This window comes from Odocoileus virginianus, chromosome 13 (genome assembly GCF_023699985.2).
Source record: "Odocoileus virginianus isolate 20LAN1187 ecotype Illinois chromosome 13, Ovbor_1.2, whole genome shotgun sequence".
In the NCBI taxonomy this organism is placed as follows: domain Eukaryota; kingdom Metazoa; phylum Chordata; class Mammalia; order Artiodactyla; family Cervidae; genus Odocoileus; species Odocoileus virginianus.
Genome location: NC_069686.1, coordinates 23,644,881 through 23,659,107, shown reverse-complemented (window position 1 = coordinate 23,659,107; position 14,227 = coordinate 23,644,881). Strand labels below are relative to the sequence as shown.

At 33.2% G+C, this 14,227-nt stretch overlaps 1 protein-coding gene across 4 annotated transcripts in view; it reads right to left on the bottom strand.

The window, feature by feature from the left end:
* The window catches only part of LOC110125212 (sodium channel protein type 1 subunit alpha), a 137,881-nt gene that overhangs the window by 11,642 nt on the left and 112,012 nt on the right, over window positions 1–14,227 (bottom strand). For all 4 annotated transcript variants that reach the window (XM_070476106.1, XM_070476107.1, XM_070476108.1 and 1 more), the window contains exons 20-22: window positions 12,412–12,585; window positions 8,735–8,857; window positions 1,492–1,773 (exon numbers count right to left, since the gene is read on the bottom strand). In XM_070476106.1, the coding sequence (XP_070332207.1) occupies window positions 1,492–1,773; window positions 8,735–8,857; window positions 12,412–12,585 (579 nt within the window). The remainder of the gene's footprint in view (window positions 1–1,491; window positions 1,774–8,734; window positions 8,858–12,411; window positions 12,586–14,227) is intronic.

Here is a 14,227-nt window from a genome sequence, read left to right as displayed (position 1 = left end):
TCTTTAGTTAATGGAATCATGCAGTTTAAAGTGCTATCAAGATTTGGTGGAATACTTTTAGAAAGTCTTACAAATGCCAACACATTTGGCAATGTTATAAACAAAACAAACTATGTAGCAAAACAACTATGTCTTAGGCCTGATGATCATCCACTAAAATCTATCTACAAGGTGATCAAAGTGACTGAAAGCTTATGATTTCTCTTGATTGTAACACTCTAAAGATCATACAGGTACCCAAAAACTCAGTTGCAGCTAACATTTTAAGAATTTTAAAGCATAACATCAGAAATAATCCTATCTTCCACTTTTTCCTCTGCAATTTTTGATGAGAGTGAGTTAATTTGGGTGAGAAAAGTGAAGATAGTACAGTAGACAGTTGGTATTCCAAGTGTAATAATTTATAGTAACTTGATACTTGTTCTAGAACATGAGTTTTGAACACTATGGACCTGAGAGGATTATTCCTTAGTCAGAAAGTCTAGCAAAAAGCTTTTAGCATCTGTATCTTAACACATCTTTGTTTTTATAACACTAACACTTATGAAGTGGTAGATGTCATGGGAAGAAAGTCAAGTATAGGTGCTTGTGATGGCAGTGAAGAAAAAGTAAAGGCTCTTAGTTAGAAAACAGAACTTATTTGTCTATCAAAGAGGGAAATTTTGAATGTGTCAATGGCTGAGGTCAATGACAGAACAAGTTCATTACACACTAGGTAAAAAAGGCAGTAAAGGTGATTCAAGGAACCATTTCAATGAATTGCCAACCAACAGAGGGATGATTCTATATACAGCCAAGTGTAAATCAGTACTTTGGTAGCAGAATTTATTTACTGGCTTTGTGCAGCATCTTTACCCTAGCATTTTAAGGAATTGCTTGAAATTTTCCATTTTTCTTTCTCAATTTTATGGAGGAAGTAGTATACATTAGTGATATTTACAAGTGTGGTTATTAGTTAAGGGTTAGGGTAAGTGCCCAGGGAAATACCATCATGTGTCTACTATAATATTCAAAGGAATCATACTTGTCCCAATATTAAAAATCTCTATTTTAATTCCATGAACATTTAGAGTAAGTCAGAAACATCTACAAGAGAAGTAAGAATTTCTAACAAGAAGGTAGAAAGAACTTGCAAAAGAACCACAGTACACTGAAAAAGATGCAGGAGGATTTTGATCAGTGCAGGTTTGCAATTCCTTTCCAATTGCAATAGGAATAATATTAGCAAATTTGTTGATTTAGTCATCGACTTGTTCATATGGGAAGAGAGAATAATAGGAGAATAACTGAAATACCTGGCCACTATCAACTATGTCTGCACTGTTTAAATATACTGACACCCATCTGGGCTCATAAACTTGTACTAATAAATCAAAATTAGAAAAAAGAATATATAAACTTTCTTCTTAGTACTACACAACAGCTGTATGTCATCACTTTGTTATTATTCCAGACAATAAACACATTTCAGAGAAAAGAGTGTTCACTTACAACTTGAAGCAAAGAGAGATACCCAAATCCTACATTATCAAAGTTTACTTTCACATTTTTCCATCGGGCAGTCTCATTTCTTTCTATTAGTATTAGGCAATCAGAATGATTATTCACTTCGCTGATGTCAAACATGTCACCAGTTGTGGTGTTAACACAGTGGTAGAATTTGCCAGCAAACAAATTTACGCCCATGATGCTGAAAATTAGCCAGAATATAAGACAAACCAGAAGCACATTCATGATGGATGGAATTGCTCCTAAAAGGGCATTCACAACCACCTAATACACAAATGGAAAAAAAGAAAAGTCAGAATTCTTGTTGGTTAAAAGAAAAAACATTATCCCCCTAGTAATCTTTAGTGATTCTATTTTTTTAAATATCAAGACTATTCTAAGATATTTAAAAGCAAAATAAAAAGTCTTAAAATGAAATATATTCTTTCATAAGCATACATTTAGAGAAATGAATATAGATAATACAACAAAGATAAAAAGTTTTGTAAAAGAGAGGAGAAAGTACTAAAAGGTTAAAGGGAAAACAAAATCAGAGGAATTTGCTGCCAGATGAAGCCATAAAATTTGTTTATTAGAAAAAGAGAAGTAAGAAATCCTACCAGAGAAGATTAACTCATTAAACAAAGCAATATATTAAAGAATGAAACTAAAATATTGGGGCAAGAGTTGATTTGATTGACTGATATATTTTAATAAACTAAAAAAATTCAGGTGTATAAATATAAAAATATTATTAAATACCTAAATAATTTTGTCCTTAATTATTCATGCATCACTATGACTAATAATAATTTTTGCATAAGAAGCAAGACAATTTAGCATCATGTATTTCATTAGATCATCACATAGCTTATTTCAAGCTCCAGTCATATCAGTTGTTTCATTTACTGAGTTTAATTTGATAAACTTATTTTAAATGAAACATAGTAGAAATCAGTTTCTTAGGAAAATAAGAAAAGAGAGATGCCATATTTGGGGTGATAGTGCCCAAATCTGATGTGATTACATCAAGTTCTGTGCTAAATAATTATCTACCTTTTTTTTTTTAAATGGAAGCATTTTTGCCCTTTTTATCTTTATTCATGGACCGCAAGTTAAAAATCTGTGTTTTATTATTTAGCAACACTGTAGGGATGACTGTCTTTGCTTTCTTCTCTATAGTTCCCTTTGGAGATACACATGAATAGCTAAGAGAGAAAGACAGGCCCTAATATGCTCCTAAGTAGCAGATGATGCCTCAGACTTGAACATTCACAGCTAAATTGAATTCTACCTGTGTACTTCTATCATTCTTGTCAACCTGATCTAAAAGAAACAATAGGCATCTTCTACCTGCCATTTGATACCGATGTGTTTTTGGAACACATTTTTTGACTGTCTGAAAACAAGAATAGATGAGGCAATTCCTTATGCTTCTGAGCTGTGTTTAAAGTCTATCAAGAACTCTAGGCCTTCTGGAATTACAATACAGTGTGATAAGTGGGCCAAAGGAAGTAAAAACCATTAATGACAAAGAGGGGAATGAGAATGAAACAATGAAGTCAGCTGAGTTATCTAGGCAGATTCAGATGATGTGAGCTGTGCAAGCCTACCAAGTTGACACATGGCCCCTCACCTTATCTCATGTGGCCATCTGTATTAATTGAATGAATAAGTAGAATATTATAATATAATATAATAAATAATGAGTTATTTTATACTTCACTTTAAATGTGTGGATACACTTAGATTTCTTTGGATTCAAGATTTGAAAGCTGAAATCAAGTTATTATTTTCCTCCTTTTCCAAATATTTTGCCTACCATCCAGATTAAAAAGCTGTTTCTACTGTGTATACACAGAGCACACATTAAAATAAGCTTTTATTTTAAAACCTACAACACCCAGTTTAGGCCATGAGCAGAACACGGATTACCTATACCTATTTCTTGAATTCTTTTCATATCCATCTGCAGGTCTACATTTTTCTTCAAAACCTTTCTCACCTTTATCACTTCTCCATCTTCATGATCGCCATCTAGTTCTGACATCTATTACTACCAACTTGTACCATTGTCTTCCAATTGTCTCTTTATTTTAATTCATGTAAGATGAATTAATTTTCTTCAACTCTCATTTAAAGTTATTCAATGACTTTCCACTGATTATCAAATATTTGCCTTACCTCAATGTTCAAATCACTCCTCAATCTACATGTCTAGTTTTAACTTCACTAGCCACCTAGCCTTCACACCAATCCAACTAATGTAGTCACCATATGCTAAGGACATTACCAGAGAATTGACACATCATTTCCTTTGAATTTCCTTGTCGAATTCCTCCCCTTCTGAAACACTTTTCTTCTCACTAGCTGTATTTCAAGCAGCACTTTTATCATTAAGCCTCACTTCGGCTCAGTTTAGCCTCCAATATAGAGATGTTTCCTCTTTTGAATTCAAAAATCAGAATTCTAACACTGGTCAGGACTATAGAGATACTTCACTACTGCATTCTCATTTGGCAAATGAGAAAAATGAGCTAAGCCGCTTCAGTTCAGAAAGTAGACTATGAGTGGCATCTAGTGCTTCTTCCACTCCACTGCACTAATTGTCCCTAGAGTGGCTCCTACTCATCTGCTCCCCAGATTGCTCTGTACTAGAGTTAATTGCATTCCCCTAATCTTGACAGATGGTAGGCTTTTTCTTTTCTACTTCAGATAAAAAAATATATTTGTAAATTCTCCAAGGCTTTGAGTACTTTGAATATAGGACTATAAAAATGGTGATTGAATGAATGAAGTAAAAGTTAGCTTAGTGTTTATTGATCAAAACAAATTTTAAATGTTATTTCTAGATATAGGAATGAGAATAAAGAACTGTACACAGAAGATGTGGGGTTAGCTAATAAGTCTGAGGGGTTTCCTTTGAAACTGGGGGTTAGATTTGCATTCAAATTAACTCTATATAATACATGACACAAGCAAGCGCTCCGCAGTAGCATGTTTCAAGATACATTTACAATGTTCGAATACACTTGGTACACAGAAAAGGTTTATTTTTATAAGATAAAAGGACGTACTCTACAGAGGTCCATCTATTCTTAATATTTCATTAAATTAGACAATGAAGGGTGTGAGAAAGGACTCGCATCCCAAGAGCCCCAAGCCCTCTCTTGGTTCAGCACAGAGAGAGGTGTATTAACTCCTTTCTGGCTCCAGGGAACTGCAGTAATTGGTTTCCAGGTGGTGAAGGCACTAGGCAGAACTGGACTAATCAAGTGGAAAGAACAGATTGAGGTTTCAGGCTGCATCAAAGGAGGTGCAGAAGAAAGGAGCTATCTCAATGAATTAACACTAGAGGTGCTTCTCCTCACAATGGTTTTGCACAGCATCACCCTATAGAATTTCTGTATTTTAACACAACTCACTGTTATAGAAACTGTCTCTGGTTTGTTATCTCCTTTTTAAGTAAATCAACACAAAATGAGAAATTGACAATTAAATATGCAAATTAATGTTGGGAATTTTGATACATGCAGAAATGTCCTCTTGCCTAAATAAATTGCATTTGAACTTCAAATCAATACTACTCTTGGATTCTACTGCTTCTTTAATCAAAATACTGAAAAGACTGTGAATAAAAATCAAAAGTAGGCAAAGTAGAAATCACCCCTTTTAAAGTATGAAAAAAGTATAAAATCTTTTAAAAACCTAATGTCTTCATTTGTGTTGTGGGATTTACTTAAGGTAATTATTATTGAGAGATAAGCTATATCAATTATCCAAACAAAAATTCAAACTTTTTCTCTCCCTCAGAAATAACTATCATCCTTGCACATTATCCCAAACTTTAAGAATAAACAAAATGTGGGGCTTCCCAGGTAGCTCACTGGTAAAGAAGCTGCCTGCTGATGCAGGAGAAATAGGAGATGTGGGTTTGATCCCTGGGTGGGGAAGATTCCCTGGAAGAGGAAATGGCGACCCACTCCAGCATTCTTGCCTGAGAAATCCTATGGACAGAGAAGACTAGTGAGCTACAGTCCATGGGGTCCCAAGAGTTAAACACAGCTGGGCACAGCACAGCAGTAGCAGATTTGTTTTTATCTAGGCCTTCACTGTGCTGTCTTCTAAGACACTAAGAGGTTAGTTGGGAGTGATGTATTCTATTAAGTCAGTTTATGCAGTAAATACACATGATATTTTATTTCCAGGTGGGTGTTCTTGTCTGTATAATTCAAATAAGTGGATCCTTTCAAATTTACTTTTCCCATTTAAAACACATATCACATTTGCTCAGTCAACTCTATCTTAATATGTTTTTGGTTTTTTTTTACATTTGGAAAATAACCCCTATAAACTTACACTTAATAAAACATGAGAATGACCACACAATCAATTCCAGTCTATGAAACCTGGGATTTTTACACTCCAGCATCTGCTCACACAGATCAACAAGGCAAGAAGCCACTGTTGGTAACTTGATATTAATTTTTAGGACTCAGACCAATGTAGAAAATAGCAAGGGTCCTTTTAAATGACTCAAAGAGCATCACTCAACTTGACAAGTTAAAAATTTTATTCAACCATTCTGAAACAGGGTCCCCCCCATCACCAATCAGATAGATAATCTCCCCATAAATGGATAACTCGATATGTACACATCTGATCAGATTCAGTGAAACTTAATAAGGATATCAACAGCTGGGCTTCAAATCCACAGAGGGTAAATTCACAAAAGGTATTTTTCTCAAAAGAAAAGTTAAGGCAATTGAAAATAGGGGATTCGAATGTAAATATTGTATTTTTCTTACTGTGGTACAATAGTACCCCTCCCAATCCCTCCCTCATCCCACTACACAAAGTCACAGCGAAAGGATGAAAGGAAGCAAAAGGGGTAATACAGTACCCATAATAAAGGGCTGAGGGGCGGAACCAGCGCTCCACCCCATCCAAGTTGGAGCAAGATTATCCTATACAAAATAGAAATATATAGTTTGTTATTAGTTAGAAATCTGATATGACAGAACAATTGGTGTTACTTTTTGTATATGATGCTCTCTGTCTGTTTCCCTATCAATCAAGACTTGAGTTCTTTTGAAAAAAAAGAAGGTATTTAAGATTTCCTAGATAAGGAAATTGAAAATACAAAATGTATTTTACTCAAGTTATTCATGACATCAATTCACTCAGTTCAATTTTACAAGTTAAAAAATTTGGACTGGAAATTTGAAATACAATAAATGTTTCAAAGCTGTCAGCCAGAAATGTGCATAAAACATGCAAAACATAAAGGACAAAGTGATGATAATTTATTTCTCACTTTCTAACTTCTTATCAAGCACTATACGACATGCTTTACTTGGTAATATTGCATTAAAGCACATGCTTTGAAAAAGCGACAAAACAACAAAAATAAAATGAGTCTGATTTACACTTTGACATAGCCATTGTGATTTTATGCTACTAGGGAAAAGAATAAAATGAGAGTTTCTGAATATATTCAAAGCTCACTTCTAAATTATAATCATCATTATTATTTCCCTCCTCACCAGCATATATGCTTATATTTTTAACAAAGTCAAAAATTCCAAACACCAGAAACAAACACACACAAATAGAATCAATAATCAGGTTACTTTGTCTTTACAATGCCAAATACATGTTGAAACCATCAGCCATTTTAGGGTTGTATACATGCTGTCATTATGAGGCAAGGACTATATTCATAAATGTAATAATTTAAATGATGAGTTCATCTCCTATCAGTATCTATAATGAGTTTATGTTTTTCAAACTTCAAGTTTCAAAAATTGGCCTCCCCTACAGCATAAAAAACATTATTGATCAAAATTATAGAGAAGGTCCTTTCTATAAAAATTACAGGCCCACAGGGCCAGTATTGCTTTGGAAGTAAGGTGTTAAATATGAAAATGTCTGGCCTTTGGATTCATGGATTTAGTCAACTTACAAAAGGTCAAACCTGAAATAATTATAAGAGCCTCAGATCTTTAGAACTGTTCAGATTTCAGAAAACTTTTCAAATGTGCATGCATGCTAAGTGGTTTCAGTCATATTCAAATCTTTGTGACCCTATGGACTTGTAGCCCATCAGGCTCATCTGTCCATGGGGATTCTCCAGGCAAGAATAGTGGATGGGTTGCCACTCCCTTCTCCAGGGGATCTTCCCAACCCAGGGATCAAACCCAGGTCTTAAGTTTCCTGCATTGGCAGGTGAGTTCTTTTCCAGTAGCACCACCTGGGAAGCCCCTGTTCAAATGTGACTTCTGATCAACTGTTTTAAAAAAACATAAAAAAAATCCTTTCAAGTAGAATATATAAAAATGATATTTTTCTCTATTAAAATAAACTTTATTTTCACATATCCTGAAGAGAATTTTAGTGACATTTTATTAAAAATGTGAGGATCTCATAAGACTGGTGGCTCAGATGGCAAAGAGTCTACCTGCAATGCAGACCTGGGTTCTATCCCTGGGTTCAGAAGATCCCCTGGAGAAGGGAATGGCAATCCACTCCTGTATTCTTGCCTGAAGAATCCCATGGGCAGAGGAGCCTGGCAGGCTGCAGTCCATAGGGTCACACAGAATTGGACATAACTAAAGCAACTTAGCACTTATATATAATCTTAAAGTTGATATTACTGTTTATATAAATTAAGATTAATACAGTTACAGGTTGAGGTTATATTAATATAACTTTTTAAACTCTGAAATTTAGTTGACTTTTAATATCTACCCTTGAACATTTAAATAAGGCTAAATTTGGCATTGTACAGACAAAATTTTGACAACTCAAATTTTTTTCTTTTATGTTTAGGCATGATTCATATTATTTTCAGTAAAACTCATTGAACACAGTTTAGACCATCACAAATGAGAACCACATGATGTAGGATTTATTTTAGTTAGTTATTATCATCATCATCATCATGACACACAGTACTTTAATATTGCATCTGTTTTTTGTGTACAGGTTTGCAAGGAAACTCCCAAAACGGATTAAGAAATAAAGTCATTTTAATGAGCACAGCAGATAAATGATATTATATCATTTCAAAGGAGGCCTAAGTTCTCTTGCATATCACCTAGAAGTAAATATGCAACAGATAAAAAGATAAAGTAGCAATTTTGCAAGGATTTGCCATTCCTTTTGCATGCATGAGTTTTCCTTTTTTAAAATCTAGTTTAATTTTGGCTATATACAATGCTTCATGTTCTTTCATGGTTCTTACCCTCATCCCTTCAAATCGTGATAAGGCTCTTAGAGGTCTCAGAGCTCTTAGTGTCCTGAGAGATTTGATGGCACCAAGTTCTGAGTAACCCAAGGCATTTGCTGTTAAACTGACCAATGAAACCTGAAAGCATACAAAAATGAATAAATAAAAATAGAATTATTGCCATTCAATTTGTAGTATTCTGTAGCACAATTATAATTTATTACAATTTTATTTTATTGAAATATGGTGGCTCAGATGGCAAAGAATCTACCTGCAATGAAGGAGACCTGGGTTCTATCCCTGGGTTGGGAAGATCCCCTGGAGAATGGAATGGCTACCCACTCCAGTATTGCCTGGAGAATTCAGTGGACAAAGGAGCCTGGCAGGCTACAGTCCATGGGGTTGCAAAGAGTTGGACAAGAGTGAGTGACTAACACTTCCACACATAGTTGAATTGCAATGTTGTAACAATTAACAGTTTTATTTATAATTATTCATAAGATAAATGCTTACATGTTTTTAGTAAACCACTTAAAATTTTAAGGAAATATTTTTAGTTTAATACAAAGAAAGTAGCTTTCATGATATTATCTAAAGCTAGTTGAATAAAAAAAATAAATCTCATGTGATTTATTAATCCCTCAAGTAGTTAGAAAACCTAAATAAAAACTGATTTTCAAAAGGAAGAAAGTCAGGTACAAGAAAATGTCATTGATCATCCTTCCTTTATTAAGTTGCTATTGAATTTAGAGATTTGCCAATGGCCTGAAGCAACTTAGCAGCAGCAGCAGCAGTAATAAAATGTAAAACCTGCAATTGTATCAGAAAAGGCAAGCAATCTATATCCTGTGTTGGTTGGTATTTTCAATTAATGATAATTGATACCCTCAGAAATTAATGCACTAAGTCACATTAGTTTTGAGGTTGATTTTTTGGCAGTGATTTTTTTGGTGTCTTGCTAATACTCTGTGTTTTCACTTGCCTAAAGTTTATTTCTATATAAATAATGTAACTTAAAAGTAATTCCATCATGAAATTTACTCAAATGTTTAATACTAATTTAGAGCCTCCTGCCATGGTACTTGACCCAAAATGGCCAGTCAATATTTATTAAATAAACTAACTAAACTTAATTTGCATGAAATATGAAATAACTAAGAAAATTTTAGGTGTCTAATTCTTTAAATAAAGACCAAAACTCTGTATCCAAATAGAATTTCTTTGGTTGGAGAATAGAATACTGGATAGTTCCAAATAAACTAAACACTATCTTTGCAAAATTTTCTATACCTTAGTGTATTAAGTTGGCACTTTTTACTTTGAGATGTGGTATAATTCCTTTTGTCTTTTTTTTAGATTGATACACTTATCCTTAAGAAATAATTAAAATAGAACCTTGAAAAATGAAAGTATTATTGTTGCAAAACTACAAAATTCTCTATAGAATTATTTTCCTAAACTATTTTGGAAATGGCTATTAAAAACCAACTTACAATAACAAAATCATTATTCTTCCACTAAAAAGTTCAGACAGGTAATAAGTATAATAAAGAAAAGTAAAGCTTAGAAATTTTCTAAAAGTTTAAATTACATTTAGATTTAAAGCCTAATTTGAAAGTTTTTGAGGAGTTGAAATATGAAATAACTTCTAGTGTTTGAAATATCAATAACAGGAACTTTTTTCTCTTTGTGAAATGCTGAAGCAATTATTCATTTGAGGTTTCTTTTTTTTTAATTGAAGTATAGTTGATTTCAGTACTCTATTAGTTTCAAGTTTACAGCATAGTAATTAAAAATTTTTATAGATTATATTCCATTTAAAGTTATTATAAAGTATAGGCTATATTCCCTGTGCTATACAATATATCCTTGTGACTTACTTATTTTATACATAGTAGTTTGTATCTCTTAATCCTCTACCCCATCTTGCCCCTCCACCATTTCCTGTCCTCACTGGTAACCACTAATTTGTTCTCTACATCTGTGAGATCTGTTTCTATTTTGTTATGTTCACTAGTTTGCTTTATTTTGTAGATTTCACATTTAAGTGATAACATACACACTTGTCAAACTTATTTCACCAAGCATAACAACTTCCAGGTCTATTCATGTTGTTACATACAGCAAAAATCTCATTCTTTTTTATGGCTGAGTAATATTCTATTTAGTAGTATTCTAAATCTTCTTTATCAATTCATCTCTTGATGGATACTTAAGCTGCCTCCACATCTTGGTGATTGTAAATAATACTGCTATGAACATTGGGGTGCATGTACCTTTTTAAATTAATGTTTTCATTTTCTCCAGATACATACCCAGGAGTGGAATTGCTGGGTCATATGGTAGTTCTGTTTTTAGTTTTTTGCAGAACCTCCATACTGTTTTCTACAGTGACTGCACCAATTTACTTTCCCACCAACAGTGTACAACTGTTCCCTTCTCTCCACATTTTTCCTTTGTGGCCCTTTTAGGATAGCCTCTCTGACAGGTGTGAGGTCATATCTCTTTGTGGTTTTGATCTTCATTTCCCTGATGATTAGTGATACTGAGCATCTTTTCATGTTTCTCATGGCCATATGGATTTCCTCTTTGGATAAATGTCTATTCAGTTCTTCTGCCCATTTTCTAATTGGGATGTTTGCTTTTTGATGTTGAGTTGTATGAGCTATTTATGTATGTAGAATGAGCCACTTATCACTCTTTTGAGGTTGTTTTATTTTTTTTTCTAATTTACTCATTTCACAGTAACATTAAGCTTCCCAAATAGCTCTGGATTTGCCTTTGTTCAACAGAATTAAAGAGATACTGCATGGCTCTTAGTTCTACAAATACTTTCCATAAGAAAATTCAGTAGTTCTGCTGGATTATCATTTTAGGAGAATAAAATGCCTATGAAGTCTGTGGTATTTTGAAAATACATTTTCAAAGCTGAAAATATGCCAAACATAAAGCATGATGTTTGCCTTTAACAAATCTCAAAGACAGCTACTTGCTTTGGGCTGATGAAGTATTAATTGTTGAATACACCACTCTGTGAAGGGCTGTTGGTATATTATGGGCTTGCCGTAAATCTAGTTATGTTCTAGAGTAACTCCCATCACTGCATGAAGTAGAGTTTTTTCACTATTTCCCATACATCTTACTTTCTATAATTTAGTTACAAGCTATATAATATACTCTTTAAAAATATCCTTTAAGAAAATCAAAAAGGATTTTTTAAAAATTGATGGTAGCTTCCACCATCATCACTGGTTTGTTTGTTTACTGAGTGCCTCTAACTCTTATGTACTAAATGATCATTTTATAGTGTCAGGAGCCAAGTAACTTAGTGGAACATAAAATCAGTGGTGGGGCTGGGATTCCAGCTCAACTCTGTTTGAATCATAATATTAATAAAAGTAACTTAAACATCATATCCTATTTCACCATTCTCTCTACAAACTTCTGATGTGTCCCCCCAGATTTTTATCTTAGATAACCACCACAAATCCCATCCTCCCAATGCTAAATCAGTACTAAATTAGCTTATTTATTACAAAAACTACACTATTATTCAGTGAACTAGTTTAGTGTCTATTAAGTAGCATATCCTGTCAACGTAACAGAGTGATCAAAGATTCACTATTTTGGAATTAGTTTAAAGATAAGACAAATTACCTTGAATGAAAGACAAAAATATGGAGGATACTTACATCAACAATTAAGAAGTCTAGCCAACACCAGGCATTGGTGAAATATGTTTGATAGCCATATGCCACCCATTTCAGAAGCATTTCCAGAATGAAAATGTAAGTGAAAACCTTGTCAGCATATTCCAACATTGTTTTGATCGTCTTTCGCTGGTCAATATATATATCCTCAAATGCCTATAAAGAAAAGTTATGCATTTTAGTTTTCTGAAACTTTTATACTGCAACTATAGGCTGTTTTCCCTGATTACATATTTTTTCCTTTTTTTCACATAAATAAAATGACATTTCATTGGAATATGAGGGTAGAGAAAAAGTAGTTATTGATTTTTTTTCTTTATTTCAAAGATCTTTTAATGAATCAGGAGAAAAGTTATGCTCTCTATTGATTTAAATAAAAGGAAGAAATAAAAGCATAACTCTAAGGAATTCAAGTGACTTGTTCAGGAAATAGTTCCTGATGTCACATCTTGGTGCTGGTATCCCAACGTGAAGTTTTTTATTCTCCTTGTTTCATATCTTTTGCCTCCTCTTGTTGGCCTCTTTATTTTTTCCACAGAAAGGAGGTTGAAGAAATAAAAAGGCTTATATTTTCCATAAAGCAGAAATTATAATTGATCAATACATCACCTAATTTTACTTGAGTTGAGTTCATTTGTCCCCTTCATTTTGTTGACAGTTTATCAGCAAAGATATGGTGTAACAAAGATGGTAGGATGAAATTCCTTCTCATTTAGACTATAATATATATTCTTCCTCTAATATGAACCTCAATGACACTTTATATCTAAGTCTATATTCATTTAAATGGTGAAAAAAACTATTTGTTATCTAAAGTAGCATGTAGATAAAATTTATTTCATCAGAGAAATATGCAGAAAAATATAGGCCTGTGTTAGAATTATACATTTTTAAGTTAAATAAACCTAAGTTATTGTGTTTCAGTTAAGTACTGTATCATCTTTCCATCTCTGTCTGTCTGTCTGTCTACGTCTATTTTATGGCTTAAGTAGTCTATTTGTGTCAGCATTTTCCTAAAATGCTATCTATGTGCTATACTTTACATTTTTGTAAATGATTTTTATATAAATAGAAATTGATTCTGATGAAATGAACACCTTTATCCAGAGAGAAACCAATCTTTAAATGATTACTTAGGCACACTGCCCAGTATTTATTGTTACCAATATTCTCTGGTTTTGGAGTAACAAAACACTGGATGCATTTCAAAAGGGACAGACAAGTGGTCCCTAAGGACTTACCAACTGTCCGTAAAGAGATAATAATAATATAATTCATAAATAAAATCATCAGAACATAGAAATTATATTAATATATATATACCCAAACCACAGGACTTTCTTTAACTACTCTGTATTATCATGCTTACTTTGTTGTTAAAATATGAGTAAGTAAATACTCATGTCCTTTGGTTATCATGAATAAATTAGAAGGACAGGTTTTCTGGATTACTTAATAATAAATGAAAATTAAGAACTAGTTAATTAGAAATGTGTGAATACATAATAAAAGTAAATGCAGAACTGTGTATTTATACATTGTCTATAGTCTGGAAGATATGAAGTGGTGTTACTAAAAATGCCTTGGAGATAGGTAGAAAGATACGAGTGGATGCAAGGGTGGGTGGATGGATATGGTGATGTATGCCTGTTGAAGGAAGAAGACATGAATAGAGATAACAGTTCTGGGGTTATCAAACAGAGATTAACAGCTGATTCCATGGAAATGGAAATAGCTATACAGTGAGGGTTTAGGAAAAATAATGCATTGGAGAGTAAAAGAATGCAACAGAAAGGAT